Source organism: Empidonax traillii, unplaced genomic scaffold (genome assembly GCF_003031625.1).
Source record: "Empidonax traillii isolate 1590-97213 ecotype Southwest subspecies unplaced genomic scaffold, ASM303162v1 scaffold582:size401454, whole genome shotgun sequence".
In the NCBI taxonomy this organism is placed as follows: Eukaryota; Metazoa; Chordata; class Aves; order Passeriformes; family Tyrannidae; genus Empidonax; species Empidonax traillii.
In genome coordinates, this window is record NW_020955775.1 from 337,287 (window position 1) to 365,257 (window position 27,971).

General features: G+C 42.2%; 2 protein-coding genes across 5 annotated transcripts in view; one reads left to right on the forward strand and one right to left on the reverse strand.

Moving 5' to 3' along the window:
* CTBP2 (C-terminal binding protein 2) overlaps positions 1-2,735 on the forward strand; it is a 58,985-nt gene extending 56,250 nt beyond the window's left edge. For both annotated transcript variants that reach the window (XM_027898169.1, XM_027898168.1), the window contains exon 9: positions 1,137-2,735. In XM_027898169.1, the coding sequence (XP_027753970.1) occupies positions 1,137-1,317 (181 nt within the window). In that variant the 3' untranslated portion in view covers positions 1,318-2,735. The remainder of the gene's footprint in view (positions 1-1,136) is intronic.
* Positions 2,736-4,486: 1,751 nt separating this feature from the next.
* Positions 4,487-27,971, reverse strand: part of ZRANB1 (zinc finger RANBP2-type containing 1) — a 41,507-nt gene continuing 18,022 nt past the window's right edge. For all 3 annotated transcript variants that reach the window (XM_027898170.1, XM_027898171.1, XM_027898172.1), the window contains 8 exons: positions 22,064-22,251; positions 20,361-20,514; positions 18,616-18,687; positions 17,567-17,765; positions 13,963-14,083; positions 12,974-13,103; positions 8,526-8,755; positions 4,487-7,429 (listed from right to left, as the gene is read on the reverse strand). In XM_027898170.1, coding sequence (XP_027753971.1) covers positions 7,211-7,429; positions 8,526-8,755; positions 12,974-13,103; positions 13,963-14,083; positions 17,567-17,765; positions 18,616-18,687; positions 20,361-20,514; positions 22,064-22,251 — 1,313 coding nt within the window. In that variant the 3' untranslated portion in view covers positions 4,487-7,210. The remainder of the gene's footprint in view (positions 7,430-8,525; positions 8,756-12,973; positions 13,104-13,962; positions 14,084-17,566; positions 17,766-18,615; positions 18,688-20,360; positions 20,515-22,063; positions 22,252-27,971) is intronic.

A 27,971-nucleotide genomic window follows, 5' to 3' on the forward strand; every position in this document is an offset into this window, starting at 1 on the left:
CAGCTGCTGTGAGCCTGGCCCAACTCACGGGTTAATGAGCCGGGGAAAAAGCTCCAAATATAGGGCCCTAGTCAGGTGACCTAATTTCCACCTAAATCCGAGATTAAGGGTTACTTACTGCTCTGTTTCAGATGGCGAGAGGAGACATCAGGCATAAGGACTGAGCTTGGAGCATGGGCAGCCATTGCCAAAAATACTCTAAGATATAAAAAAACCCCGTGGGCCACATCAGGTCATGTCACAGGCAGAGTCTGTCAGGAGTTAATCCTGCAGCAGAGCCCCAGGGCCCCAAGCAACTCCTGTGCCATTCAGGCCACAGGCAGTGAGCGCTTACTCTGACCAGCAGAACATCCAAACCTGGGGAAAGCATCCCCCTGGTCCTGCTCCTGCCTTGCTCCGAAACACGTGGGCAGTGCCGTTACCGGAGCACGAGCCTTGGCTTCCCAGCTTAACCTCAGTCTCTGCAGGGAGCTTCATCCTGGCTAAGCTGCTCAGGATCCACAGCTCCCCTGTAAGCTCGACCTTCGCGGGCAGGTAAAAGCTCCCTTCCTCTCCTGGCTTCCTGTTCCACCTTTCCCTAAGGCAGCAGGAGTAGCAGGGAAGTGCTATGGTGGGGGCCTCTCAGGCCCCACGTGTCCACAGAGGGTTCTGGCCTCCTTGACCCCATATCATGGTTGTTCTTCTCCGTTCCCCAACTCAGTATCATTTTTTGGAATATGCATTAACCTCTCCTGCTCCTGGAAAGGAAGATGGACTAGATCTGACCCCACCCAGCTTTCAGCTGTGCTTTTCTGTTACCCGAGGAAGATGCAGCTGACCTTCCACACAGGAGAGGTGTAGGTGTTCAAGGATATTCCCACACAGGGATGACTGAGTCAGCACAGAGCATTGTGATGATTCCTTACCCGACTTTCCAAGGGAGAAAGGTCTCCCTGAGGTTCAGCAGCTGTTGGAATGTACAGAATGTGTAACTCTCCCTTGTAACTTCAAAGGAAAACCCTTTTAGGTGGCTCTGGAAGGGAAGTGGGATCTCTTTGCCGCTCGTCGGCTCCGTGGTGTCCGCACCGGGCGTCGGGTGATCCGCGCGTGCCGAGCTGTGCCGTGACAACCCCACCTGTCTCTGTCCCCTGTCCCAGGTACCCCCCCGGGATGGTCAGCGTGGCACCGGGAGGAATACCGGCAGCTATGGAGGGCATCATCCCCGGAGGCATCCCCGTCACTCACAACCTCCCCACAGTGGCACATCCGTCCCAAGCTCCGTCTCCCAACCAGCCCACAAAACACGGGGACAACAGGGAACATCCCAACGAGCAATAGCAGATAATTTAAAAACCGTTCAATAAAAACTTAGGACCAAGAGACATTGGAAAAGAAGTTATACATGAACTGAAAAAAAAAAAAAAGAAAAAGAAAAAGAAAAAAAGAAGAAATTTGATACGAAATTTGTAATGTTGATTTTGGACAGACGCATCATTGGTGTTCCAGTGTTCCCGACAAAGCGACAGCAGCCAAGACTGGGGAGAAGCCCTGGAGAAGTCACCCCTTACTGCAGCGCTGAAAACTAGGATGTGATACATTAATGAGCAACTTCTGTTATTGTGTGTTGAGTTTCCTTCATCTGTGCATCAATCACATGAATAAAAATAGATATTTTTTTCCCCCCCCTCAATTCCTTGGGAAGGACAGGGCTCCTGCACGGTGCTCAGACCACTGAATTAAGCCATCTTTACAGAGTTATTGTAAGAGGAAACCATTATGTGGCTTCAGCCCTTTCCTTACTCTTGTGTCTGGTACCTCTCCTAACAGGAGGCAGCAGTCCTGGCTTAGAAGTGGAAGAAAAAAAAAAAAACTACTACTACTATTCCTTTTTTTTGCAGTCTCACAGGGCCAGTGCCGTGTAACAGAAGTTCTCCTGCCAGGTTTTAAGTTCTAGCCATTCCAGCTGGGATCCGTGGGATGGGGAGGGCAGAAAGGGCTCCTGGCAACAGCCACTGCCCTCCCAAGCTAAGGAAAAAAACCAAACTGCCAGTCTCTTCTCTGCCCAATACACTGAATAAAGTAGCTGTGCATCCACCTACGCCCTGCAATGATGCAAGAAAAATAAAAGAAAAAAAAAGAGAAAAAATAAAGAAAAAAAAAAAGAAGAAAGTATTAAGTTTCACACACTATTTGTACTCAAATATATTTTCTCAGTTTTAAATCTGCAGCTATTTTATCAAGTGGAAAAAGTCTTGAGCTGGAAAGGGTTCAAGAATAATGTTGCATTTCCTTATGTCTCAGGAAACACTTTTTATGGTAACTTGTCAGACTGTCTATGAACAAAATCCACTTTTTTAGACATTGATAAAAGTCTTCTTTTCTTCACGTGATATTTTATACAAGAACACTTCAAGATGTGTTATTAGATGTGACTGATTTTAACAAATCCTATTAGATTTGTATCAACTAGTTACATGTTATATTCATAGTCTTTTGTGAATCATCGCCTTTTTGTTTTTAAAGATGGCCTGTTTTGAGCCTTTGTATGGGTACATTCCTGTTTCTGTGACAAAAAAAAGAAAAAAAGGAAAAAAAAAAAAAGAAATCTTGAGCTGTCCCAAACAGACAAAAAAAGAAACCAATGGCTATCAGTATGTTTTGTTTTAGTGTGTTACCGTTACTGTATTTGTTTATTGTAAAGGTGGACATTTAGCGTTCAGTGCAGTTTTCAATAAAAAGTGATAAAATTTCTATAATTTCTGGAAGGAAAGAGCTCTCGCTGCAACCTGGGGCTTGAAGATGCTGAGAGTGCCCAAAGGTACAGAAAATGTAAGTCTGGTCACACTTTTTGTGAGTATTTAAAACCAATGGGAAGGGAAAGTCCTTTCCACCTCAGACTCTTTATGATAATGAATGACCCCTGTAGAAAAGCATCACTGTGGTTTCCACTCGGCTACAAAGGCAGCTACACCTCAGACATCTTTTGTACATATTCAAGAACTGAAGCATTAACAAACCACTAGAGAATAAACCCAAAAACATGCTGAAGAGGTGCTGGTGGCTTTGAGCCTCGCCGGGCAAAAGGCCTGTTCTTGTCTCCACCCCCTTCCCCCTTGTGTCCGAGTTCTGCACACATGGAGTTAAATGGGGCAGAGAGTTTGATCTGGAAAAGGGACTAAAAAAGTTGAAATCAAAAGTGTCTAGTTAAAAAACTCTCTGTTGTGTTTTTGCTTTAAATTAAACTGAAAACTAGTTACCAGCTTCAGGCAGTCCAAAAAAGGTCACCTGTTATAGAGGAGTGACTGCTCTACATGGCAGTGAATTCTCCATCAGAAACCAGGATAAAACAGGTCAGGTGCAGGGGTATTTGGGAAGCACTGCAATAGTCATCAAACCCAAGATGAAAACACTGAATTGATGTTAAGGTTTGGAGTCGTTTAAAAAAATAAACGAGCTGTGGTACTTTATTTTCAAGAAGAGCCTCATCCTGGATGGTGCTGGTACTCCCCTGCACCACAGGAATTCGTGTGCCAGGAGTGGACTCTGCAGAGGGACAGCGAGAGGCTGAGCTCAGAAAATGCTGGAGTTTTCATGCAACACCCAGACTTCCCTCTCAACCAGAACCAAGGATGAAAGTGCTACAAGCTCAACAGGAGCAGAGATTAAGCGATCCCAAGGGTTACAAGTGCCCACAGCAAGAACACCAGGAAAATGCATAGAGAGAGGATCCATGGAAGTGGAAGAGTATCATGACAGTCGGGATATGCCAAAGCACCAGGAAACTGCAGCTCTCAAAAGGAAAATTATTGGGCAGAGAAAAGGGAGATAAAACAGTTACTGGTGAAGATTTGTGCTGTTGCTTTGCTGTTACCCTGCTCAAAGGGAAGGTGGGAAGGGAGACTCTCCTGGGAGAATCCCCTCCTTCTCCAGGGAAAACTCTATGGATGTCAGAGCAGTGTAAAACAAGCAGCTTGAAGGTGTCAAACACTAAATAAAACCTAAAAAAAAATAAAGAGGGGAGGAATAAGGGAAGTTACTGCATAAAAGGAGGGGGAGGAAAAGTAGAAATGAAACAAGGGTCTCCAAACGCACACAAACCAACATGGTTAATGGAGGAAACACAACTGGGGAGTATTTGCCATAAGCCATGCAGCAGAACTTTGGAAGAATCCAGAAATTACTAAATTTTAATATATTAAAACCAAAAAGAAATACAGGGATTTTTTCACTGAGGAATTCATAAATAAAACCAGAAAAAAAAAAAAAATAAAAACCCAACCAGCTGTAAAGGAGGTAGCGAGGAGAAGCAAAGTTCTGTGCTAGGAAAGCGTGTGCTGCTTGTGAGCCTTAATATGAGGACAGTAACATTGAGAAACCCAGTATTTTATGTGTGTACTTGGCTGAGAGAGCAGAACTTGCCAACAAGCTGCAGGGGAGCGTTTGCAGATTAACCTCAGTGTCTGTAAACTTTGAAGTGTGTGACTGGAGGAGCCACTGACACACTGACTGCAGTGCGAGAACAAGCAGGGGGGTTGCAGCTCTTTAATCTACAGGTACATGAGGTTTGGATTACTTTGATTCTGGGGGGGGAAAAAAAGAAAAAAGATACTTCACCAGTTCCCAAACGGCCTGTGAAGCACGTGAAGCTGAACGTACCATTGTACAGCACATCAGAACAAACAATAATGATCGAGGAAGCCAAAGGGCTTCAAAAAGTACCAGGACCCTCCTCTCAGGCCAGGACTTGATAAATATCGGTGCATGCGTTTGAGGAACAGCTGAACTGACTGAACAGGGAATTCCACTGGATGTGGGGATGTGCTGGGGGACAGGGATCATCAGGCCACAGCTCATCGACAGCAACAGGAGAGAAGGGCAGGATTGCTCGGCCAGTTTGGCTCAGGGTAGATCTTCACATTGATTATTCTACCCCTGTGACAAGGAAGTTCCACTTCCCCCAACAGAACAGCACTGCCAAAAGCAGGGGAGTGGGAGGTGAAAACAGCACAGCATCCTCAGAGCAGCCTGCAGAGGCAGGAGCTCATCCTTCTGTCCAGTATATGGTGGGCTGCACAGGGCAGCTGCTCTGAATTTACAGGAGCTGGTCTTCTAAACCTGGTACGCTCAGTCCTGAATTGGGACATCCACGGCCACACCACGACACAAACCATGTCACCACAGAGCTCAGGGCATGGAAATCCTCATCCCAGCTTGCCCTGCATTGGGCTCCCCTGACACAAAAAGCTTTATGCCCTCAGCTAGACAAGGTATAAAAGGATTTCACTGCAAGGTAAGAAAAAAAGGACCTGAAAAAAAATCCCAATTTAGAAAGGGAACTTGAACCCTTCCCTGGTGAAGAACCTCTGCAGTGTCATCAGTTTGCCAGGTGAGTTCAGGTCACCCACACGGACACGGCAGAGAAGCATCCCTTTTCACCTGGAAATTTGGGCATGCACCAACCAGAGATCTCATGGCCAAAAAAAGGCGAAGACATAATAAACCTCAGTGGAATCTGGGACGGGATAATTGCTAAGTTAATACAGTACTTCATTATTTCTATACTTTCGGTGTCGTCACCAAGTTTCTGTAGGAGTTGTGCACGTTTCAACACCATCTAAGCAGCATTTGGAAGAAAAAGCAGCAAGTTCCTCAGGGTTTCCATAGCTCTGAAATACATAAAAATATGTGCTATGGGGCTTCTTTCCAAATTCTAATTAAAACAATTTCATCTACTGCAAAATTCCTTAATTCAATCACCACACCATCAAAAGTGCTTTTCAAGACAACCTGAATTGCACTGTATATGTAGAAACTGGCATTAACCTTTAGTGTTTCAGTGAGATTTTTAGATAAACTTTATCCATTACAGGTTACATGGCTAAAGTTATCAAATATAATAAAATTTCTACTGGAGAATATACTCTGAACTTACAATCTTAGGAACTTACATAAGTTTAAGTATGGCCACATCAATCAATCAACATGCAAGAAATTCCCAGGTTTACATACTGAGAAATATATAACAGTACTTTTAAACAATTTGAGCATAGATTCTTCTTTTTAATTAGAACTGCCAAGTGGATTCTCACTGGATTTAGTGACCAAGGAGAAACCCTTTAAAAAGGTGGTTTTTTTTCATCGGCAGCAATGTCTGAGTGATCAAAGAATAAATGATAAAATGGTATATATAACTTGTATCACAGCAAGACGGGAGTTCTGACAAGGAAATACTCAAAAGCTGTGTTTGAGTTCTCAGATTTCACACAGTTTTGTTTAGTGTATGCTCACTGGAATAAAATCCCTACCTTTTAGGTCACTTCTCTGAATAAATATTCTTACCTACACTGAAAGGAATCTATTAACTATTTAGAAGAAAAAAAAAAAAAAAAAAAAAAAAAAAAAAAAAAAAAAAAAAAAAAAAAAAAAAAAAAAAAAAAAAAAAAAAAAACAAAACCAAAAAGCTTTTTCAGGAAACAAAATCATTTCACTCAATGAAAAATTTAGCTTCTCTTCCAGTTTGTTCCGTAGAGTTTAGACTTTATTATATGGGCACAGCAATAACTAAAATATTAGTAAAATAATGAATGTACTTTTGTTTATGACTTGCTGTGGGTATTTTGTGCAAACAACAACAACAACAAAAAAAAAAAAACCCTCTCACGATCTGACCTGGGCACTAGTGAGATTTCACAGAAAAAAGGGCCTTTCAGGGAAATGTGTCAGAGTATCTAAAAGGTGATGGAGAAGACCAAGTCCTACTGTAAAAGAATCTCGGAAGGAGGAGACATCCAGCTAACATGTGCTTTCAGAAGTGCCCTTAGCTGAAAAATTTCTCTGCAATAATTAAGATGCTGGTATACGTTTCCTATTACACAACCTCTTACACAACCACATGCGGTACATTTATAGACAGATTTACAGTCAGTCAGAAAGAAAAATGGGGTTGGTTTTGTGGTGGTTTTTTTTCTTTGTATTTTTCCATCTTGATAATAAAATTAGCTGTTTTTTGTTTCTTTTTTTTCGTGTTTTTATACAAACTGGAGTCCAGCCCATTCTGCGCTCTCTCCAGGCAGCAGGATGAGCTTCCATCCTCTCTCCGTGCTGCTGTCAGAGAATCCTTCCCCCAGCGCGTATCCCCCAGAACCCGGGTGGTTCCGCACACCCCACTGCCACAGCACAACGGCGGGTCAGACACTCTGCGCGGCTCATTTCCACTTTTATTCGTCACCCATCATTCGTCGTCATCATCCTCGTCCTCCTCACCGTCCGACAGGGACGTGCAGGGCCGGATCTGCCGGTAGCGGTCGAGCCACTTCTCCACCATCTGCGTGACCAGCGGGTGGTTGCGCCGGCGGGAGCTCTTCTGCATGGCCACCAGGACCCCCCCTTCCGTCACGCAGCAGTCCAGCCACTCCCGCAGCAGCTTCTCCTGCTGCTCCTCGTTGCCGATCTGGAAGGGGAGAGAGGGAAACACCCAGGATGAGCCTTCACTTCACCAGCACTTCCAGGAAGGCCCCTGGGATATTCCAAAAGTCCCACTCCAAGGGCACCGCTGCACCCCCGTGTCTCCAGAAGCCAAACTCGTGCCCACAACCAAAGTTTGAAGGCTCTGGAAATACTCTCCAGCTGCTCTTCCCATCCCAGTTTTTCTCATCTGGATTTCCAGTTCAGCCTTCCTGTATTTCAGTTATTTGTGAGCAGTTGGTCAGTTACTGTAGGCACCACATATAACAAGAGTAAGCCACAGAATCAGCGAGGCTGGAAAAGACCTCTGAGATCATCGAGTCCAACCCATGACCCAACACCACCCTGTCACCCAGACCATGGCACTGAGTGACACAGCCAGTCTCTCCTTGAACCCCTCCAGGGATGGTGACTCCACCCATTCCAACGCCCAAAGACATTTTTAGGAGTCTTAAAGAGTTCTTGACATGAAACATTTCCTCTTTTGTGGCTTGCTGAAGAAACATCCTTCTCCGGACTTAACACCCATTTCTTTCTCCTGTATCTACCCTCTTTTTGCAATTACTTCAGGTTTTCCCACCCTCCCTTCCCCCATGAACACCCTTAAGTGGTTCCATGTCTTCATCACAGTTCCTAAAGAAAAATCAAGTTGAGTTTCATTAGAATAAATGGTAGAATGGGTAACTATGGGGCAATATTTGTGCTGCATTCTTTGGGGGGGAAAAAAAAAAATCAAACAAACAAAAGGCAGATTTCAGTCTTGCTTTAGTGACAGAATCCTTATTTCTGGGTCCTGTTCTATGTGTGCTTATATCTGACACTCTCAGGCAGATGGTGAGATTTTGGGGTGTCATGTGCAGAGGTAGGAGCTGGACTCAAGGAATCCTTGTGGGTCCCTTCCAACTCAGGATATTCTGCGATTCTGTTCTAAAGCCCCATGATTCACAACGGGCAAACGAAGTTACAGAGCTGCAAATCAGCACGAAATTTGTGGGGAAACACCTTTCAGCATCACCTCAAATGACAGGGAAGGGAGCAGTAGTAACGAAACAGAACAGCCACACACACAGGTTCTTCCTTACCTCTTGAGCAGAAAGGAAGTGAATGTGCAATAGTTTCCTCTCGCTGTCCACCAGGGGTAGAAAAGTAACAGTAACATCATCGTCAGTGTTCAAGTTAGCACCAGCCCCTCGATTGCCATAGCCATCGTTCTCCATGGCAACCAGGGCGGAGAAATGGCCCCTCGTGTAGCCCAGAGCTATAGGACTTTTCCAACAAAAACTCTGTTCCCATAACAAAGGCAAATACACACCTGTGGGGAAATTGCAACAGAGGGTAAGAATCGGTGTTCCACAGGGAAGGATTTTCATGCAAACCTTTTGGCTTTGGCTAAACAGTACCAGAAGAACATCACAAGTATTTAAAACATAGGGTTTGGTCTGCACTGACACAGGTCACAGTTTTCAGTAGAGCTAATTATTATTAATTAACATAAGTCAGGTATATTTGCAACTCTACAAGTTTAGACATAAAAGCCATTACAATCACAACCAATACCACACTACCCTACCCCTAAAATCTACCAAGTGCAGCGATGAACAAGATTAAAAAAGCAGTCTTATGTTTGGTAACTCTTCTTAAAAAAAAAAAAAAAAAAAAAAAAAAAAAAAAAAAAAAAAAAAAAAAAAAAAAAAAAAAAAAAAAAAAAAAAAAAAAAAAAAAAAAAAAAAAAAAAAAAAAAAAAAAAAAAAAAACATGAAGAAAAAAAAATCAGATTCTGGATTACAGAAATGAAATCTACAGTCAGATGTCTATTTTTACCGGATCAAAAACTCCACCATCTGCTCGCAAAAGTTATTATTAAGAGAACTTACTGCACTAGATGTTATGCAGCACCAATGTAACCCATCCCAGAGAGAATGGGACTGCTCATAGTATTCAGATTAAATTAACCAACATCAATTATTCATATCTAGCCTCAATAGAGGAAAACAGCCCCCAAAACCCACCAAAAAGCTGATACTATTTTGCTCAGCCGCAGCAAACTCCTGAAGTCACAGATTTTAGGAGGAACTGCACTTTTTTCTCCTCACCATTTTTAGCAATAAATACAGCAATTTGCTCGAGGTCTCAAAATAAAAGCTGGAACCCCTTTCTTCCAGGAACATAAATAATTCCTGGTGTGCACTGCTGCAAGACAACTTCAGCAAAAGCACAGCTCACCTTGTGACAGGTTAAAAATAGCCCCACATAAACTCAAGTGCACGTGTAGCATAGCAACCCCTCCTGGTACAGCTGCTGCAGCAAAACAAGGCACTTCTCCTCCAACATCCATGGAGAGGGAGTGCTAAAACGGGAATCTGAGGCAAGGGGTGGCTTTGGAGGTTTTAGTTAAGTTTAGAACTCACCTTTTTTGCTGCAGTAAAAATTAGCAGGGGGCTATCAGTACATAATTGTCCCTTCCCCTCCCCCCCATTTTTGAATTAGCGATCAAGAGCCACCTGAATGTCTTTCCGTTTCGTTCAGATTAAGATTCACACAAGTTTTTACACCTTGATTTAAGGACAAGTCCTTTTAATACCTTCTTAGCACTCTCTTCCTCCTGTCCCCATTATTAAACCTCACTCTAATGCAACAGCTGAAGGTGCAGAACAAGGGATGAGCGTTACCCAAAAAGTTTCAAGCCTTTACATTTAGAGAAAGAACCAAACATGTGGTCAAAATTCAAAGTTACACTGAAAATAACATAGTCAAAAGTAAGGGAAACAGTGCCTCAATTCCTGGGAATTAGTTCTTCATGCCCACACCTAGCATGGCTATGTGACCTTTCAGGACTGAAATCCATTTGTTTGCCCCAGCATAATCCCCACACTAAAAGTCAGCAACTTTTTGGAAATTTTTTTTCACCATTGTTTTGTCTCATTAAAAATTCCCCACTGGCCATTTCCCCACCACGGAAGGCTGTGCGACACTTTCCATTCCTCCTCAACATTATGTGATGAGCTCCACGAGAAAGGAATTTCAGGCATTACCAGGGAGAATATCTCGTGCCCTTAAGAGTTATAAAAGTCACTCTGATATAAAGTGAGAAGGTTGTGTAACAACAGTTGACATGAACACAAGGCCTGGAAAATAAAGAGTAGGGGCTAACACCTATCCTGGGAGCCACCCACATAGGATTTAGTTTCTCCAACCTGACCTGATGATCACTTCAGTCAGTCACCTCTTTTCCTGATCAATTTTAAAAGCTGTATATTGGTGCCACTAAATACATGCAGCCAGAGCAGGAGCACACTTAGGGCTGAGTAGTAAATGGATCTTTCACTGTCAAAGCCTTAATATTAAAAGAAGCATTAACAGTCAATTGCAACCTGGGAAACAAGGAGGTTGTCACTTATGGGATTCACAGCAGTTACAGCGAGAGTGACAAGTTGGAACAAGGAATCCCTGGAGAAAAACTTCCTATCTGGGAGACTATTTTGGGAATGGAAAGAAGGTTGTAATACTTTCCAAGGAGCGACGAACTGAACCATGATGTTAAGCAAGTATTAAAAAAAAATCCAAATTCCCCATTTCTATCATAACCTACAATCACAGAATGGTTTGGATTGGAAGGGACCTCTTTCTTTTTTTTGGTGGCTGTGATGTTAAGCACAGGCAGGGACACCCCAGCACTCCCCACAAACCCAGAGCAGTCCTGTACCATTTCCAGGAGATTCCTCTTGGCTGCTCCGAGTCCAACGGCTGTTTGGTCTCAGCTGTGCTGACTTTTAATTAGCCCACATTAACCACAAAAATGTGGCTGGACAGGGATAGAAGTAATTCCAGGTAATCTGACACAGGACTCCCAAGTTCACCTGTTCACAGTGCCGTGTGTTTCCATGTATGGATGGATGTGGCTTGTGGCAAACAAATCAAGTCACAAATATCTGGCTGCCTAAATTCCTGGAAACTCATCTCCAGTAAGAGGTTGTCCCAGACACCCAGTTACCTTCTGGTTCACAGAGCAAGAAAACAATTTCAGCATATTTAGGCTGTGTGACACTTGTCTGCCTCGATGCCCAATCTTGGAAATAAAAACATTTACAAACCACAGAGCCTCGGAGTCTAAAGCAACACAGATCCGAAGAGTTAGATGTCACATCCATGTGACACCAAAGTATAAAAGATACCATGTAACTACAAAGAGCCCCAAACTTTTAGCCTCTTCAAGGAAGTATTTAATTTCCCTACATGAAGTTTTGTTACTGCCCCAAACAAAGAAGCAAAACAGCTTCTCAGGTTTTGTAAAACTCCACAGCTTGGGGGTTTCTATACATTATGGGTTGGCCTCCTTCCAAAGTTATCATAATTATTTTATTTCTTTTAAAAACCACAAAAAGAATGCTTTGGGAAGTCCTCCACTAAGTTCTAAATAAATAGCGGGTCATCATCAAGCAGATATACTTGAGCCCAGGAAGATGAACCGTGGGCAAAACAAATGCCCCAACCCCTTGTAACACACACAGTTCTTTCCACACAGGTTTTGTTTATTCTGAGCCTGTGCAGATTCTCCCAATTCCCTCTGAAGTTTTAGTCTTGGAATAATAATAAAATTTTTCAGGCATGTAGTAGAGAGGAAAGTTGCCCCAACACAGATTTGGCTGCAAAACAGAAAATGCATCTTTAGAAATTTCCAGATGTATGTCTAAGCAAGGCTGGACTGAGTCAGCTGAACATCTTATTTATCTTAAGGACAGTCAGGCTGTCTGCCCAGAAGACAAGGAGGAGAAAAAGTCAGACTAGGAAGAGGAAAAAGTCAGAAAGAACCTGATAAAGCTATGCAAAATTGTAGTGCTAATGAGAAATAGGTCAGTATTTACATCACACTTGCTGTAAAGTGTGAAATTACTGAAACTTTTAAAACTTCCTTTAAAAGTACATCACGGAATTCACTTTTGCAGAAAGTGAGGTTTACAAAATATTGGTCAGCCAATAATATAAGTATAACTAAGTTACCTAACCTTACACCTCACACAGTAACTGCTGGTAGAGCATTTATGAACACAGTTCCTCCCTCTTGGCCTCTACGTTCAAGTTGCCACTTCTTTTATTTTAAAATCAGCTACAACAAAAAGCTCAACTGTATCATCTCCACAGTACTTTAGTCTCTCTTTCTGTCTCTGAATGCCCTTGCCTCTTGCCACATTTCAAATCCCATTTATTAAACCTCTTGTGTCTTGCAGTAGTACAAACCACACACTTTTCGATGATAAGTTTTCACAATCAGAATATTTCATATAAATTGCGGACTAAAGGTATGTTGAGTGGAGCTCAGAATACATTTTTACCATGGACACAGGCACCATGCCCACTCTAAAATGAAAAACTACCAACTTTTGAGGGGATTGTTTTGTTCTTCTCAATAGGAAATGAAAATTTACCTACAACAGAGTTCCATCCTCTCCCAGACAGTAACTTAATGTCACTCTCCCCTTAAATTTACAGCTGAACATTTTTTAAAATTGAATTTGAAAGATTAAAGGCTTACCTTGAAAGCGGGTATATCCTAATGTTTCTCCTCGAAAACTCTTGTAATATTTTACTCCATAAACTATAATTGGTCTTCTAAGAATATGTGCAAGTACAAAAATGTGTGTCTGCTCCAAACTTGCTCCAGGCTGCACCAAACACAAGGAAAGACATCACTTGAAACAGAACTTATCATTCCATACTTGGAGATTTGAAAAACAAGTCTCCAAGTTGAGATACAAAGTGTTTTTTAAGAGTGATACAGCTTGGACAGGAAAACCAAAAGGCTGGTAGATTTTTAGAAATAAACAAAACCACTTCAGCTTGCACAAGAAGTAATAATTCTTTGTCCTATTGCCCAGATTCAATCCAACTTGCTTCATTCCTCAGCTAGAAGTGAAACTCCCCATAATGTTTAGTCTAAAAATAATTCACTCACCTGGGGGCAGGCTAAGGCAAATACCTTTTGATGACAGGAAAAGGGCACATCCAAAACAAAGCTCAAGAAATTAGCATCAGAATCATGTTTAGACTTTAAAAGAAGAGCTAAAAATATGCCTACAGCTGGAAGCTTATAGGAATGCAAATCTCATTTTGGAGGGGAGTTATAAAATAACAGCTTGCTGAAGTTTCAGAAGTGTAAGCTGACAGATTTGTAGGTGTGTTTTGGGAGGTAAAAGTGCTGCAGGAGCTGGAGGAGGACATTAAGGCAGAGAAAATTGTGTATTAGTTTATTCCACAGACTTCACTCTGGCACCACAAGACTTTTTTTTTTTTTTTTGGTATTGCTTAAGAGCAAGCTCAAAAATTACCATTTGAAATGAATCTTTGCACACTGGCAGAAGAGTTTACCCAGTAACACTCTGAGATGATCGCTGGCTTAAGAGCAACGTTTTCCTTCACATATTAATACCCTTAATTCCTGAAAAACACCTCAGTTTCATGAAACTGCTTGTCAGAAATCAAAATATCCTTTCTGTCAGCCCTCTTTCACGGGAGTTTTCTCACCTGGCTGGCAAGGGAGAGTATGAATGCCCAATCCTCCTGCCACTGCTCCTCCCGCAACGAGAAATGTAAACCGAAGCTTTGGGAATACCACGATTCCCACTCTTTCCAGCGTGTGTAGAACCTACAGGGTTAAGACAGAGAGAAAAGAGTGATAAAGGCAAAAATATTTACTCAGCCACCATACTCCTGACAGCAACATTTAACCCTTGTTAATCCTCTACCCCAAGTCTGAGAAGGGGTAAGGAGGAGAGCATAGTTTTGTTTTTAATCTTCGGGAGACTCCATTTGGAAATCCTCATTTAAGAAATCACTTGGCATTGCAATGCCTGCAGCAAACATGATCCAAGTTCCTACCAGGCTCCTGGATAGTGTGATACTTCTTGGAATAGTTTGTTTTTAAAGTCTTGTTTGGGCTTATTTAAGTGCTGATGGACAGGGGGCATAATCAAGACATTCCATTTCACGAAGGAGGAGTTGCTCATTCTTCTCTCACAAAAAATATAGGTGTTCTCTATTTTTAACCATATCACAATAGACCATAGCAGTGTGGATAAGAATCAAATGTAGAAAGTGGGATTAATGTGATTTACACTGAAAGTTTTAAGTCACAGTATTTCTTTTTTTTTTTTTGTTTGGTAGTTAAGTCACAATATTTTATCCTTTTTAATCATCTCCAGTGAAAAATGACCCACGCATTAAAAAGCAGATGTTGGCTTTCTCAAATTTTAAACTCAGTCCCACCACAGCACTATGGCAAAGCCACAACCTCACATTAGGGGCAGAGGTTTAGGGAAGAGTGCTAAGCCAACTTTTAAACAATGGCCTTTACTGTGAAGACAAAGAGACCATTCTGAAGTTCGGCTTATTAAAAAAGTCACTGAAATGAAGTCATTTAATTAAGATCTGAGAAAATTAACAGGCAGTGAGTGTGTGTGGATCAAACCTTTCCTGTGCTTTCAGTGAAGCTGTGGCCATCCTTGGTGTGTAGAACAGTCACCAGCCAGGCTTTCCTGAGTCCATCTAAAACCTTTACATGGCTTAAAATTCCTATCAGTAAAGATATTTGGATAGGGCTGTGCTAATTCACAGTAATATATCCACAAGGAATCTTCTGGATCTACATTCCAGTTTCTATCCAAATGCACCAACTGCTTCCATCTCTGCAGCTGATAAGGTATTTTGTGTTTCCCCCCAGAAGTCTCTAACAGAGCACCTTGTGCTTAAATGAATTAATTGCCAGGGCCCCTGAGAGACATTAAATCACATTTTGAGGGAAAGAAAACAAAACAAAAAAACCAAACGAACAAAAATCAAAACCCAAAGCACAAATACGAACAATGAACAAAAAACCCAAACAAAAACCCTCACCATCACAGTGAAAAAGAAACCCCAGAAAACAGAAGGGAAGAAAGAAAAAAAACAGAGGGGAGGGGAAAAAAAACCAAAAAAACCCAAATTACTCCCCAAAAGATTGACTGTGAAAGTGTTTTCCTGAAGAAGTTTCTTCCCTGAGCTAGTCAGACATACACAACACTTTGAACTCATTTCAACAAACTTTTCAAGTTAACAGAAAAGAACTAAATGCATCTATAAAAAAAAATAAAAATCTGAAAGGCAACTTAGGGCATGTGCCCACTCTCCAACAAAAGCTAATGGTGGAGTACAAAAAGGGAGACATTAGAACACACTTCTGTGTAAAATAAAATTCTGGTTATTTAAAGGTGAGTGGAAAAGATTCCACAGGCCAGAGCCTCTGGGAACTTCACTACTGAGCTTTTTCTGAGTACCAGACACAAGAGAGTCTCTGGTAAATAGATTCTTCTTTGTTCAGCATCTAAACAAACATAACAAAACGAGGCCAAATGAGTTACATGAGTGTTCTGTGTCTGACTAGAAAAATACCCATTTTAAAGTGTCTTTGTGAAGGCTTTGAAGTATAATTCCACCAGATAAAAGTTTAAGCAGGGACTGCATTTAAGAGCCTATTCCTTCAGCAACTCTCATTAAAGCCAGGGATGACTTTACTTGCTATTTGTACCTTCACACACAGAATCTATACAGCAAGTATAGGATGTACAGGATGATTGATTTACGACAGAATCTGGCTGAAAGACTTATTCCAAAGACCTGTTCCTATAAAGGAACCCAACTTGTTCTTTAAAGACTTATTCCTTCAAGTCAAAAGACTTGTTCCTACTGAGGAACACATGAACCGGTTAAAAAATATGCTTCTAATAAGGATAAAGATTAAGTAAATTCCGAGTAAAACACAAATTCTGTCTAGAACATAAACTAAAAAGCTTAGCAAGATTTAGCAGCCCCTGAATAGCGAGTGTTATGTTAGATACAGCAGTAAGTCAGCCACTGTTAGCACCAACATTTTGGGAGATGTGGTTCAGAGCTCAGTAGTTTGCAGCACGTTTCTGGGTACCATGCCAGGTTTTGTTACCATAAAGAACAAAACCTGATCTATCATAAATTTCTGTTCTGGCCCCGGGGGAACTGCTTGTGATGCCAGGGACATTCCTGCATGGTGGAGATGCACAGTCCACTATAAACAACTCCAAAGCAGTGACAGATCCTTTCAGAGGCAGGTTCTTGGGAGAATTGCTACTGAAGCACGACTTGACTGAATCCAGCTCTGGATGATAATTTGGGGAGTTTTTCTCCAAATAGCAGTTGGGAACAGTGACTGCAAAAGCTACTTATAGGTACCACTAAAATTAACCTTTGTTGTTGACTTCCTGTACAGCACAAAGAAGAAGGGCCAGGCTCTTTCTCCAGCACGTGCTGACAGTTTCTCTTGTCCTTGACTGCAAGAATATGAAAGAAATGATTCCCTGTGACTGGGAATATCAGTCTTTATCAGCTCTTCCCTTAGTCCGTGACACACCCCTGGGTGTCCAAGTGGAAGGATTTTCCCTCTAGGAGAGGCAAACTACATCAGACTAAAGAAGGTTGCCAGTGTAAACCAACAAAAGTCGTTTTAGAGAATGATAAATTAAATTTTATGGCCAAATGACAGCCCTAGTTAAATTTCAACACTCTGTGCTTTTAGCACTATTTTAGCAGACAGAACAGGGACAAAAAGAGCAATCCCAAATCAAGCCGTAACTAAGCAGATGGAATGAAAATACTGCAAAGTTTACAAGGAATAAAAGGCTATCTTCCACTAACAATCTTCTGCAAAGCTCCCACCAAGCAGCCAGGCATGGCATGTGCATGATTTACACTGCAAGCACACAGAAATTCCAGCTGCAATAACTGCGGTCAGAGCACGCCGGACGGTATAAAATATTTTACTGCTCTAAAATGCCGCTTGCTGACTATCACATACCATCACTGAGTTCACAATGTCCCAGTTCCCAGTGCTCTCTTATTTAGGGTACGAGATCCGGAGTTCAACTGGACACTCCCAGTGACTCGACATCTTTTGAGGCGCACGAGGGAACTGGAACCGTGGGGGAAAAAATCGGGGAGCGGCGGTCGTGTTGCTTTTTAAGACATTGAAAAAAAAAAATAAAAAAACAAAAAACCCACAAACAAACAAACAAAAAAACCCACAAAAAAGATGGGGAAAAAAGCTGCCCTCAACCCCACTCACCAGTGGGAGCAGTCGTGCAGGCTGTCGTGCAGAGCCTTGCGCAGCACAGAGTCCTTGTCGTAGATGCCCCAGGTGGCCTGGAGCACCGAGTCGAGCAGGCAATCCCCGGCAGTGCGATTCCAAAGTGCGTATAACCGGCTGTCCAAGCGTGTGCCCAGCTCCAGGGACCAGTTGATGATGGGAGACTCCTCTTCCAGCTCTGCAACACGACAGTCAGCTCTTAAAACAAACCTTCAACTGGGTGCCCTCAGAGTATCCCGACAGCACAGCAGTGGTGCAGGCTCGGTAATTTATGCATTTGCATGAATAAAAACTCAGGTTTCCTTCACACTACAATAAACAGGTGAACTACACTGGATGACGTGAAATAAGTGTCAAGAAAAAAACCCAAACCAGACCACAGCCTTAAACAAAACACCATATCATTTGGTTGAGGATTGTTATTGAAATGGAAAGATTTGTTCAGTTTTCTTCAAAAAGCTTGTGACTTAAAGTTGAATTTTACATTTATTTTTTTTTTAAAAGCTCTACAAAGATACAGCACAAACATGATTTCTACAGACTCCATTCTCCCTCTGCCTCGTAAATAGACTGGAAATGCTAAATTTAAATTACTTTTACCTGGGCATGCAGTGACAGGAAAAGGGGGAATAGCTTCCTACTGCCAGAGGGCAGGGTTAGATGGGATATCGGGGAAGAATTCTTGGCTGGGAGGGTGGTGAGGCCCTGGCACAGGTTGCCCAGAGAAGCTGTGGCTGCCCCATCCCTGGAAGTGTCCAAGGCCAGGTTAGACGGGCCTTGGAGCATCCTGGGCTAGTGGAAGGTGTCCCTGCCCACAGATGAGATGACCTTTAAGGTCCTTTTCAACCCAAACCATTCTGTGATTGTATGAATTCAGGATGAAGTTTAATTTGAAAGTATCCAATCTATATTTGAAACACATTGATGGATAAAGCCACATATATACACACATGTACTTTATTTTTAATAACAGGAACATTCTCTAATGAAAAGCAAGGAGAGATTCCAGCCACTCTTGGCACATTTACCTTTCTGAACATCTCTGTCAAGCACTTCATCAAATAACTTCTCCTGGACTGTGGGTGGTAAGTCTTCAATATCTGGAAAAACAGAAAGCAAACATGAGAGTCACTTGAAGTTACTGTAAGAGAGACACAACACCAGCTGCTGCTCAGGAGAACTTACACAACTCACACAACAGCTTTTCCCCTACCAGCCCTGACATCTCCTCTGAAAAGCTGCTGTTCCTTTCAGATCTGTCACTTCTGACCTAAGGTTCCCCAGAGCTGCTGAGGCAGGTTTTCATCTCAGCCTCCCTGTCACACCTTTGATGCAGAAAGGATCATCCCAGCACACGTAGGGTAAGAAGGGATTTCTCTGAAGCAGAAAGTCTGCAACGACTTTGACGTGAGAAAATTTTTAAAAAAAGAGTCTTTCTATTTTCAACCCTTACTGTATTTAGCACAGCTTCACTCCTAAGCAATAGCTTTCCACTCGTCTGAATGGCTTCCCTACTTCTTAAAAAACAACAGGGGGGGGAAAAGGGGCAAAAAAAATTGTAAAACAGGCAAAACTCTTGTGACTTCTGCATCGTTTAAAACAAACACTGTCACACACTCTAGAACTCAAACATGTGCATAAAGATTTGCTCCTGGCCTGAGTAAGGATAAGCACTAAAGGGTTGCCAGGCAGAGCAGCAACTAAACTTGTGTCGTTTATCCCTCCACTCTGAGAAATGCTGTCTTGAGCCCAAGGGCTGACTACAGAAGATCTTCAGTTGACAAAGCGTGACGGAAGTGGAAATACACCGACAGTCCTGATGTGCAAAAGCTTTTGAACATTCTTATTCCTTAATTATTTAATGGCTATTACACATGTCAAAAAGCTGCACAGAGCTTTAAGATGGGTCTCTCGAAAATAATGAGCAAATTCCTAAGTTCTGGCAAGAGCAACATTTCTTATGTTTTACCAAATCATTCTGTTGCCCCTTTTCCTTCTCTCCCCTAAAATGCAACGAAGGTTTAGTCTCCAGACACTGAATACACTCACCATCTTCCTCTCACAGGTGACCCACAGAGTACAACTGAATACAGCACCTCAGACAGGTAGCTGTGTTTGTAGAAGTGGTAAACACTATCCAGACTTTTTGAAGAGGAGATGAGCTAATACCCAACCAAGGAGGTTCCAAATACAATCCTTATAAAGCTTTATAAAAAAGGAAAACAGATCTGCTGATTAGCAGTTTCCATCTGCACATTTTCTTACTGCTGGTATCATTTCTATTAAAGGAAAGAGCTACTGAAGATTGAAAGTTTTCTAAAAGCTTTTTGTTAACACACAAACATTTTCCTGACTGCAAAATAAGGTATTCAGAAAGTGGTATAGTTGCTACAACTAAGTACAAATACAAAGAATAGCTCTGGGCCTGGACAGAAAGGACTGAAAGCTAAAATAGCTATGGGAAAAGTTGTATTAGGGACCAGAAACGCCTGGGCTCCAATCTTCACTTTAAAGGCAGCCTTTCCTTGGAATACACCACTTTCTTTCCATTTCCCCATGTCTAAATAGGACAACAGATGCTCAGTTCACAGGAACAATGTACGGATTGAAGTGTGCAAATACTGAACAAGCAAATTCCACTCCTAAATCTGACCTAAGCTATTAAAACTCAGTAAATAAAACACACACGCCCCTCCACCAAAAATATACCCCCAGAACAAGCAATTCTCAGCCAGGTGACACGTTCCACCAGTAAGAGGAATTTTGTAAGTACCTGCAGGTAACGTAAACGTCACAAGGTCAGTCAGAAAATAGCAGGCAAAGTCTCCCTTTCGCTGGTGAAGAGAGGCAGCAATTTCACGGCGGATTTGTTCCGTCACCTCTGGACACACCATGGCAGGGATGCACTTGGCTGCATGTTGGGATACCTGTGAAGTAACACAGTTACTGCACTCAGGATTATCTCCAGGTGAATGTGAAGACTCTGCAGTGATGAGCAACCAGCAGACAGCGTTTGGTGGGCAAGGAATGTAAGAGAAGTGTAAACACTGGTATCCTGAAGGATTAAAAGTTCAGTGATTCTTAATGAAATGTCTCGTTTGTCATGTAGGTGATAACATAAAGCTGGTTAAAAACATCTTTAAATCAAGGAAGGGAATTAACAAGTGACCTTCCAGAGCTTGTAATAATAGAAATCTCAAATCTCATACATGAGCCCTGTCTACATTTAGCAAAGTACTTCATCACCACAACACAAGACAGTTTCCTGCAAAGAATCTTCCCAAAAACTATCGAGCTAAGACAGTTAAATTTCTCCAGATTCCAGTTACCACTGGCAGCAGAAACTCCTTCAATGATACAGGGCAAGTGATACAGAGATGCCACCAGATGCATATTTAAAAACCACCCCTAAGACCCCCATTTTCACTCGTTCATATCCTAGGAAAGTATCACTGGGGCTCAAACTCTACTAAACATTCTCACAAATGGGATGTTGAGTCAGTATTTCTAGGCACTGAAACAAAACCAAACAAGAAAAATCTGTAAGACAGTATTTCAGCAAATTAATTTGGTTTTAAACATGTAACTCCATCCATACAGAGTTATGTAAGCAGCACAAAACCACTGATATCAGCTGTATATAAATATATACTCAAGGCTTTAGCTGCATTTGTCTTGCTTCATCTGCTCTTTTTAATTACTCAGTGCTGAGCATTCCATCATCTTTATGTGGGCATGCTACTTTTCTCAGGAACATCAGCTTTCAGAACTGCATTAAGGATCAGGAAAGGAGGCAGAATGAAAATCTGGCTATGATGAGGTGAGGAACCAAAAGTCTGAGTTGAAGAAAACAGACAAAAAAAAGACAATTATTTAGAGGCCAAGTAAGAGGGCAAAGATGGAGGAGGGCAGAGATCACTGGGAGGTGGATTGTACAAAAATTTACACAGAGTAAGACCACAAGGAGGAACCAAACTGTCTACAAAATGGGCAAAGAACGGGGGAAAAAAAAGCAAAAAAACCCACAAAAAATGCAGCAATTTTGCAAAGCAAGAAATTCGCCTTTTTCTGGAAGAGAAGCTCCTATGAAAACCAGGAAAGGGAGACTAGGTAGATTTTACTCATTAACAAACTCAGAGAAAGGACACTGTCATTGATGTCAGTGTTTTGCTTTCAGAGCATTTCCTCTCCCCCACCCAGAGCTCAGGAAGCCTCACAATAGCTCACTTCCACTGCCAGTAAGGTCAGAACCCGTGCCAAGATTGCTCATTAATGAGCAAACTGAACATCCTCAGCACCACCACAACACACAGCCTTCAAGCAAACTCACTTCTCGAGGAGAAATCCAAGCCACAAAGCAATAACTTGTGCCTTTTTTTAACAGAACCACAAGCAAAAGCTACGTGTCACCGGCTGCACACAAAGGTGGAGCCACAAAGTGCCTGTTGCACGTGTTGAGGGGCGGCAGGGACTCACCTCTGTGAGGAGGATGGCCAGCATGTCCTGCCTCTGGAAGCGGATGGCCAGGTGGACCAGCGTGTACCCCACGTCGAAGGCGGACGGGCGGTTCAGCAGCCGCACCTCGTCCGCCGAGAGCTGCCGGGCAATGTCCCCCCCGGAGGACTTGTAGGCTTCCACAGCAGCCAAATCACCTTCCACGACTCCTGAGGGCACACACAGCAAAACACAGTTCCTTTTAGCCAATCTGCACCAAGTTACCTCAGTTAACACATTTCACCTCCACCTGTTCTGTTACGGGCGAAGCTCAACTGCATACCGAGAAACTCGCCAATTTTTATTTATTTTAAACAGGCAACTACAAAATATTTATACTCACCTCATCTCCTAGACCATTTCTATTATGCTTACTAGTTGGAAGATACAGCAAATCAAAAGCCAGCTCAGAAGTGGTGCTGATAACCCATGATGAAACACAAGCAATGATGTACTCGGCAGCATTTCACCTGACCAGCAGTACTGAGGGAAAGTCATTCCCTCACAGCACAAGAGATTAGTTTGATTACTTTATCTTCCATTTTATTTTAAAAACAAATTACTGGATCTAATAAACAGACTTGTTGACAGGTTTTTGGAATAATAGTCCTGGGTTTTTCCAAATACAGTTTAAAACAGTTTTGGAAGAGGGTACAGAGCACAAGCTTTTCTCTCCAGCTCATCATCTCTGCTACTAACAGAACTCACAGTTATCACTCAGAGTACTCAACTAAAACTGAATTAAAGAGAAATTAAATACACTGTGTGTACTTCCTAAACAAAGATGGGATACACACACACAAAGAATGACCCTAATGTCTTCTAGAGTCCCTGGGAATCTTTGGCTTCTGTACCATGCTTGATATCAAGCATGCTGAATGTTGGAGCAGCTCAAGAACAGCATATTAAGAGCAGCTGGCAAAGGAGAAAACCCTCTCCCCTGTTTTCTCCAGCTAAACCTCATTCCCAACTCCAAAGAGTCAGCAGCTGAGTGTAGGCCATAAGGCTGGAAATTGAAATCCAAGTCTTCCTTCACCCTATTTGTCCACCAAGTCTCAAAAACTGATCAGAAGGGAAGGAGTTGTCTCAATCAGGGCACTCACTCCCAATCCAGGACTAAAAAGAGAGCAAAAACAAACAAAAAACCACAAAACAAACAAACAAAACACAAAACCCAAAAACGAGCAAAACCAAAACCAACTAACCAAAAAACAAACAAACAAACAAACAAACAACAAAAAAAACCACAAACCCCCCCTCCCCTCCACAAAAAAAACCCACCCTGTCCCAAAAGCAAAAATCCCCTACCAAAATTAAAAACCCCAACCCAATAAACTGAAGTACCTACTACCAGAGAAGCATGCAAACTGCTGGATTGCTGGTTAATCCAGGATTTAGAAAATCATTCTTAGCTCAGCCAAAAAAGTCTATCATTTTGAATGCTGAGATTATAAAGCTTTCAGAAGAAATGCGGGGGGAGGGGGAGGGAATGGATTTTCAGTCCAAGACATTTCTCTACAAAGTTGTCAGCTGTGCTCAGAAAGGCTCTACAGATAAAAGGTAGATTATTCATTCAACAGCTGTCTAAAGCAGAGAAGTTCCTGAATAACAATTCAACTGCAAATTTCAGTCATACAACATCTACCCATTCACCAGGGACTCCAAAGTCCGACTAGGCCGGGCCAGAAGGAAAACAATACAATTTCTTAGTTTCCTGATGCATGTTTCTGTCTCCTGTAAGGAAGGCATTCCTGTCCCACTCCAGTACTACTGTCTCATTCTGTAAGTGCCTGCCCCTGTATTCCCCCTAGATGAATTATGTCTGTCCTATTTTAGTTCTTGTTCTCCAAGAGTTAGAAGTGCCAAGTGGGACTTTATTAGAACTTCATTTCCACGCAATCGCATTTTTTCCACTGATAAAGCAATTCCATGGCTGTTGCAACACTGCATTCCAAGCAAATGCTGCAAACTGGCTCTCTGTGTGTGTGCAGATGTGTATGTGTACACAGGTAACAAAGGGACCTGCCCTCTTAAAACAAGTTAAATTGCAGCTCAGGCAAACCCAGCAATGCACCGGGAAGGAAGAACCTTGACAGAAGAACAGATTCTCTGCTATCTTATGACACTCTTTTATTTTTTATAAAATTGTATTAATCTAGGAAAGACATCTTGTTAAACAAGCCACTTCAAACTCTTTGTATTTTAACCACTTCTATTGACACAGGAAAGATTCCTGCGACCACATCTGCCCCTTCCACCACACCACTCAATACAAGCACACCAGAGACCACACAAGACTGGTAGGTGGCCACTCTAAGAATCCAAACATCCCCAACTGGTTTCAAAATTCAAACAAATATCCCCCAAAACGATCTTTTAATGACATAAATCGTAACAGTCCCAGCCAGCCTGCCAAGTACACCCTACACTGCATTACCTGCTACTACAGCCTTAAGTCAGTACCTGAGAAATTCATAATTGTAATTATTCTTCCAGTCCCCCACTCTCAGCTGCTCATTATCATCCCACTCTTCATCAAATCTCAGCAACAATGGAGGTCTAAGGCTGATGCAGAGGTGGTCATGGGAGGTTTGGCTCTGTCAGGCACTAACTACTACAAGCTGCAACAAGGATCCAAATCAGTGCCATGTGCTCCCTGCAGCACTGCCAGTTCTTGAAGTTTATTCCCACGTCTTGCAATACTTGACATTCCTGAAAACCCCATGTCCTAGAATTAATTACTAAAATTGTTATACGAGCTACCTGTTTAAAAGTGCATTTCTAAACTCTGCCGACAAAGTTTAAGCTAAAGATCAATTATTACCTCAAAACAGGTAAACTGTGTATGTTTTCTAAGCCTTGTTTAAAAAAAAAAAAAAAAGGAGATAATAAATGTATAGTATTGATGTCTGGTACTTCCCTGCACTGAAACACTGACCCAAGCACCCAAAGCATCACTGCTGCAGGGCTGATATTCCTGTGGGCACCACAAACCTCTCTGGCCCCTCTGAGCCACAGCAAAAAAAAAAATTCAATGTTTATCTGTTCTACCAAATATCTACTTCATTGTAGCCACTTTAAAAGAACAGGGAAGATTCCTGACAGCTCATAAGGTGCCACCCTGCTTAGAGTGCCAGTCCCTACAATCCAAGTATATTTTTGAACACAAAATATACTAACAATAGGCAGATTGTCAGAAATCTGAGCTAGAAAACATAAACCTTGCCCCAAAACTTGCATACATGAATACTCCTAAGAGCTGCCTGTAACTCCTAACTTCAGTACCACCACTCCAAAATGAGACCTGAATATGCATTTATTGACAACAGGAGGCACATTCCTACAAAGGCTTTGATTTCTGTGGGATGAGTGAGAGCCTCCAATTCATTAAAGTCTATTTAACCAGGGCTTAACAAACCACTGTTTACAAGAAATATTACAGAAGTATTTACTGATGTTATAACTCACTACATTTCCCAATGCACAAGTGCCTGATTACTTTCACCAGCAGCCTCTGATCCCGTGCCCTGCCAGCTGGATTATTCCCCCCCAACACCCACAGCATTCCCCAGACTGTTGAAATGTCAAAAGGAAGAGTGGCATTTGTCCTAAGATTGTTCCCAGAGCACCCAGGAGCTTCCAGCAGCTCAAGCCTTCCGAGGGCAAAGCCCTGGGCATCGACAAGAGCTACACAAATGCAAACACATCCCGATGACTCAGTGCCTACTCCCCATCCACGGCAGCCACAGCTCTCCTTTAAAGTGGAACTCCACAAATGTTCCTCTGGTGTTCGTATCTGAAGATGCACCAGGCTCTGTGTGGCCCCTCCCAGAAAAAAAAAATTGTTTGGCTTAATGCAAAAACTGTGACTGTAGCCTGGTATCCTGAGGGAGGGGACAGAATGCCAAGTGCTGCACCCAAGTCATGAGAAAATACAACTGCAAGTCAGAATTCTGCATCTACAGGTTCAACTGTGTTCCCATTTTGCAATCCAGGCATTTCCTCTTATTGGAAGACTTCCACAGCACCAGCAGCCGTTTTTTTCTTCTTCTAGTAAAGTCCTGCCACTTACAAATAGCACAGACCAGGAATTTGCAATCTCAGTATACATTAGATGATGACAGAGATTAAGAAGGCCATTGAAAAAGACTAAATTTTAAAAATATTAATCAATCACTAACAACTATTTGTGCCATCTTGATCCTACTAAAAACCTTCTTTATTTACCAATATTGCCTCTGCTCATATTAAATAAGCCCAGAATTCAGCTTAAGGTGCGATTAAGTTTATTCTTTAGAACATGTAAATATTTAGAGGGTTTAATGCAGTTAAACAAACTTGGAAAATATACAGCTTACAAGCATATCTAGAAAACCAATTCCCATTTTGCCCTAATCACACAGCCCCAGTGACTTCAGAACAGCCAGATATAAAAGTTTCCAAGGAAAATACTACAGCAGCAACCTTTATTTACTTCACTATCTTTCTGATAGTTCTGGAGCACTGGCTGGCACAACCTGCAAATGAAGCAGGGAAATTCTTTCAAGCAGACTGATGCAGTTCTGCAGAACCACCTCCTGGATCAGGGATTTCTCTGATTTGAGGAGGCAGTCCTGCCACAGTAAAAAACGTGTTCTCCCATCTGAGTAGACTGCAGAAGGAAACACTTCATCTTAACGAGGTCACTGTGCCTCTATGTGGGACAATTCCTTGAGCTGCTTGGTAAGAGAAGGCAAATCTCTCAAACAACCAAATGATACATTTTAGAAGTCAGAAATCGAGACAGATCCCTCTATAACACAGACCAGTGCAGAACCAGAGGCCTGTGCTGCTTCTCTTCTGCTACAGATACAATTGCAAACAGTCTGCATCATATACATGCTCTGATTTACTGCTCTACAGACTGATCCTGAGATTGGTTTAAGAGCCAGAAAATGAGAGGTTGATCAACTGACCCACTAAAACCCAATTCTGACACCTGTTGAGAATCTCAGTGCTCCTTTAATGCAGAGTACAGAGGAGCTGTGGTTGGAGCACACCACCTGTGGCGTCCTCTGCAGCTGAGTCAGCCCTCAGTCTCTTCCAGCTCTTCACCAGGGGCACATCAGGTGGCCATAAAGAAAGTTTTACTGATAATAAGAGCCCCATAATTTCAGCCTGAAAAGAATTTCTCCTCCTGGAGGAGGAACTGCTTTGCAAGAAAGTATGACACATCAAGTCAAAAGAGAGAGGTTGACTGGAAAACCTTTATGGGCCTCCAACCACACCCTTCTGTTCCTTCTCATTTTTCATTCCCAGGGCCTCCCTTGCCACTATCAGCACACAATCCAAGGCAGATCACTCTCCAGGTAATGACACTTTGAGACAGAACCTCCTCTATACTAGATTTACATAATTCTTCATGCCCAGCAACTTGCATCCCCTTAAAAAAGAAGCAAATACTTCCAAGAAGACACGCACCTTAAACCTGAAGCCATCCAATGGATGACTATTACCTATTCTTTATTCCATGCAAACAGCTCTTACCCTACATACAGTCCATGCAGAATGTTTTGAATGTATCATTACAAGACAGAACAACTGTTTAAAGATGCCCTTATCCCCTCTCCAATCTGTCAGAGGTATCCACACTCCTTTGCTGCTTGCAGGGTTGTACCCTGAAGGGAGGCTGGACAGTGTAAAATCATTTAATTATTAAAGTTAACCATCAGTGCTTCTAAGACAAATTTAAACAAACTGGTTTAAACTTTATCATTTAGTCAATTATGTTTAGCATAAAATACCACGGAGTGTTTAAAAAAAGTAGTCAAGAGACCAAAATAAAGTGTGGTTCAGGAATTCAGATTTTTCTACCAAGGAGTAAGGCATGCAGAGTTTTCCCTGCTCTGAA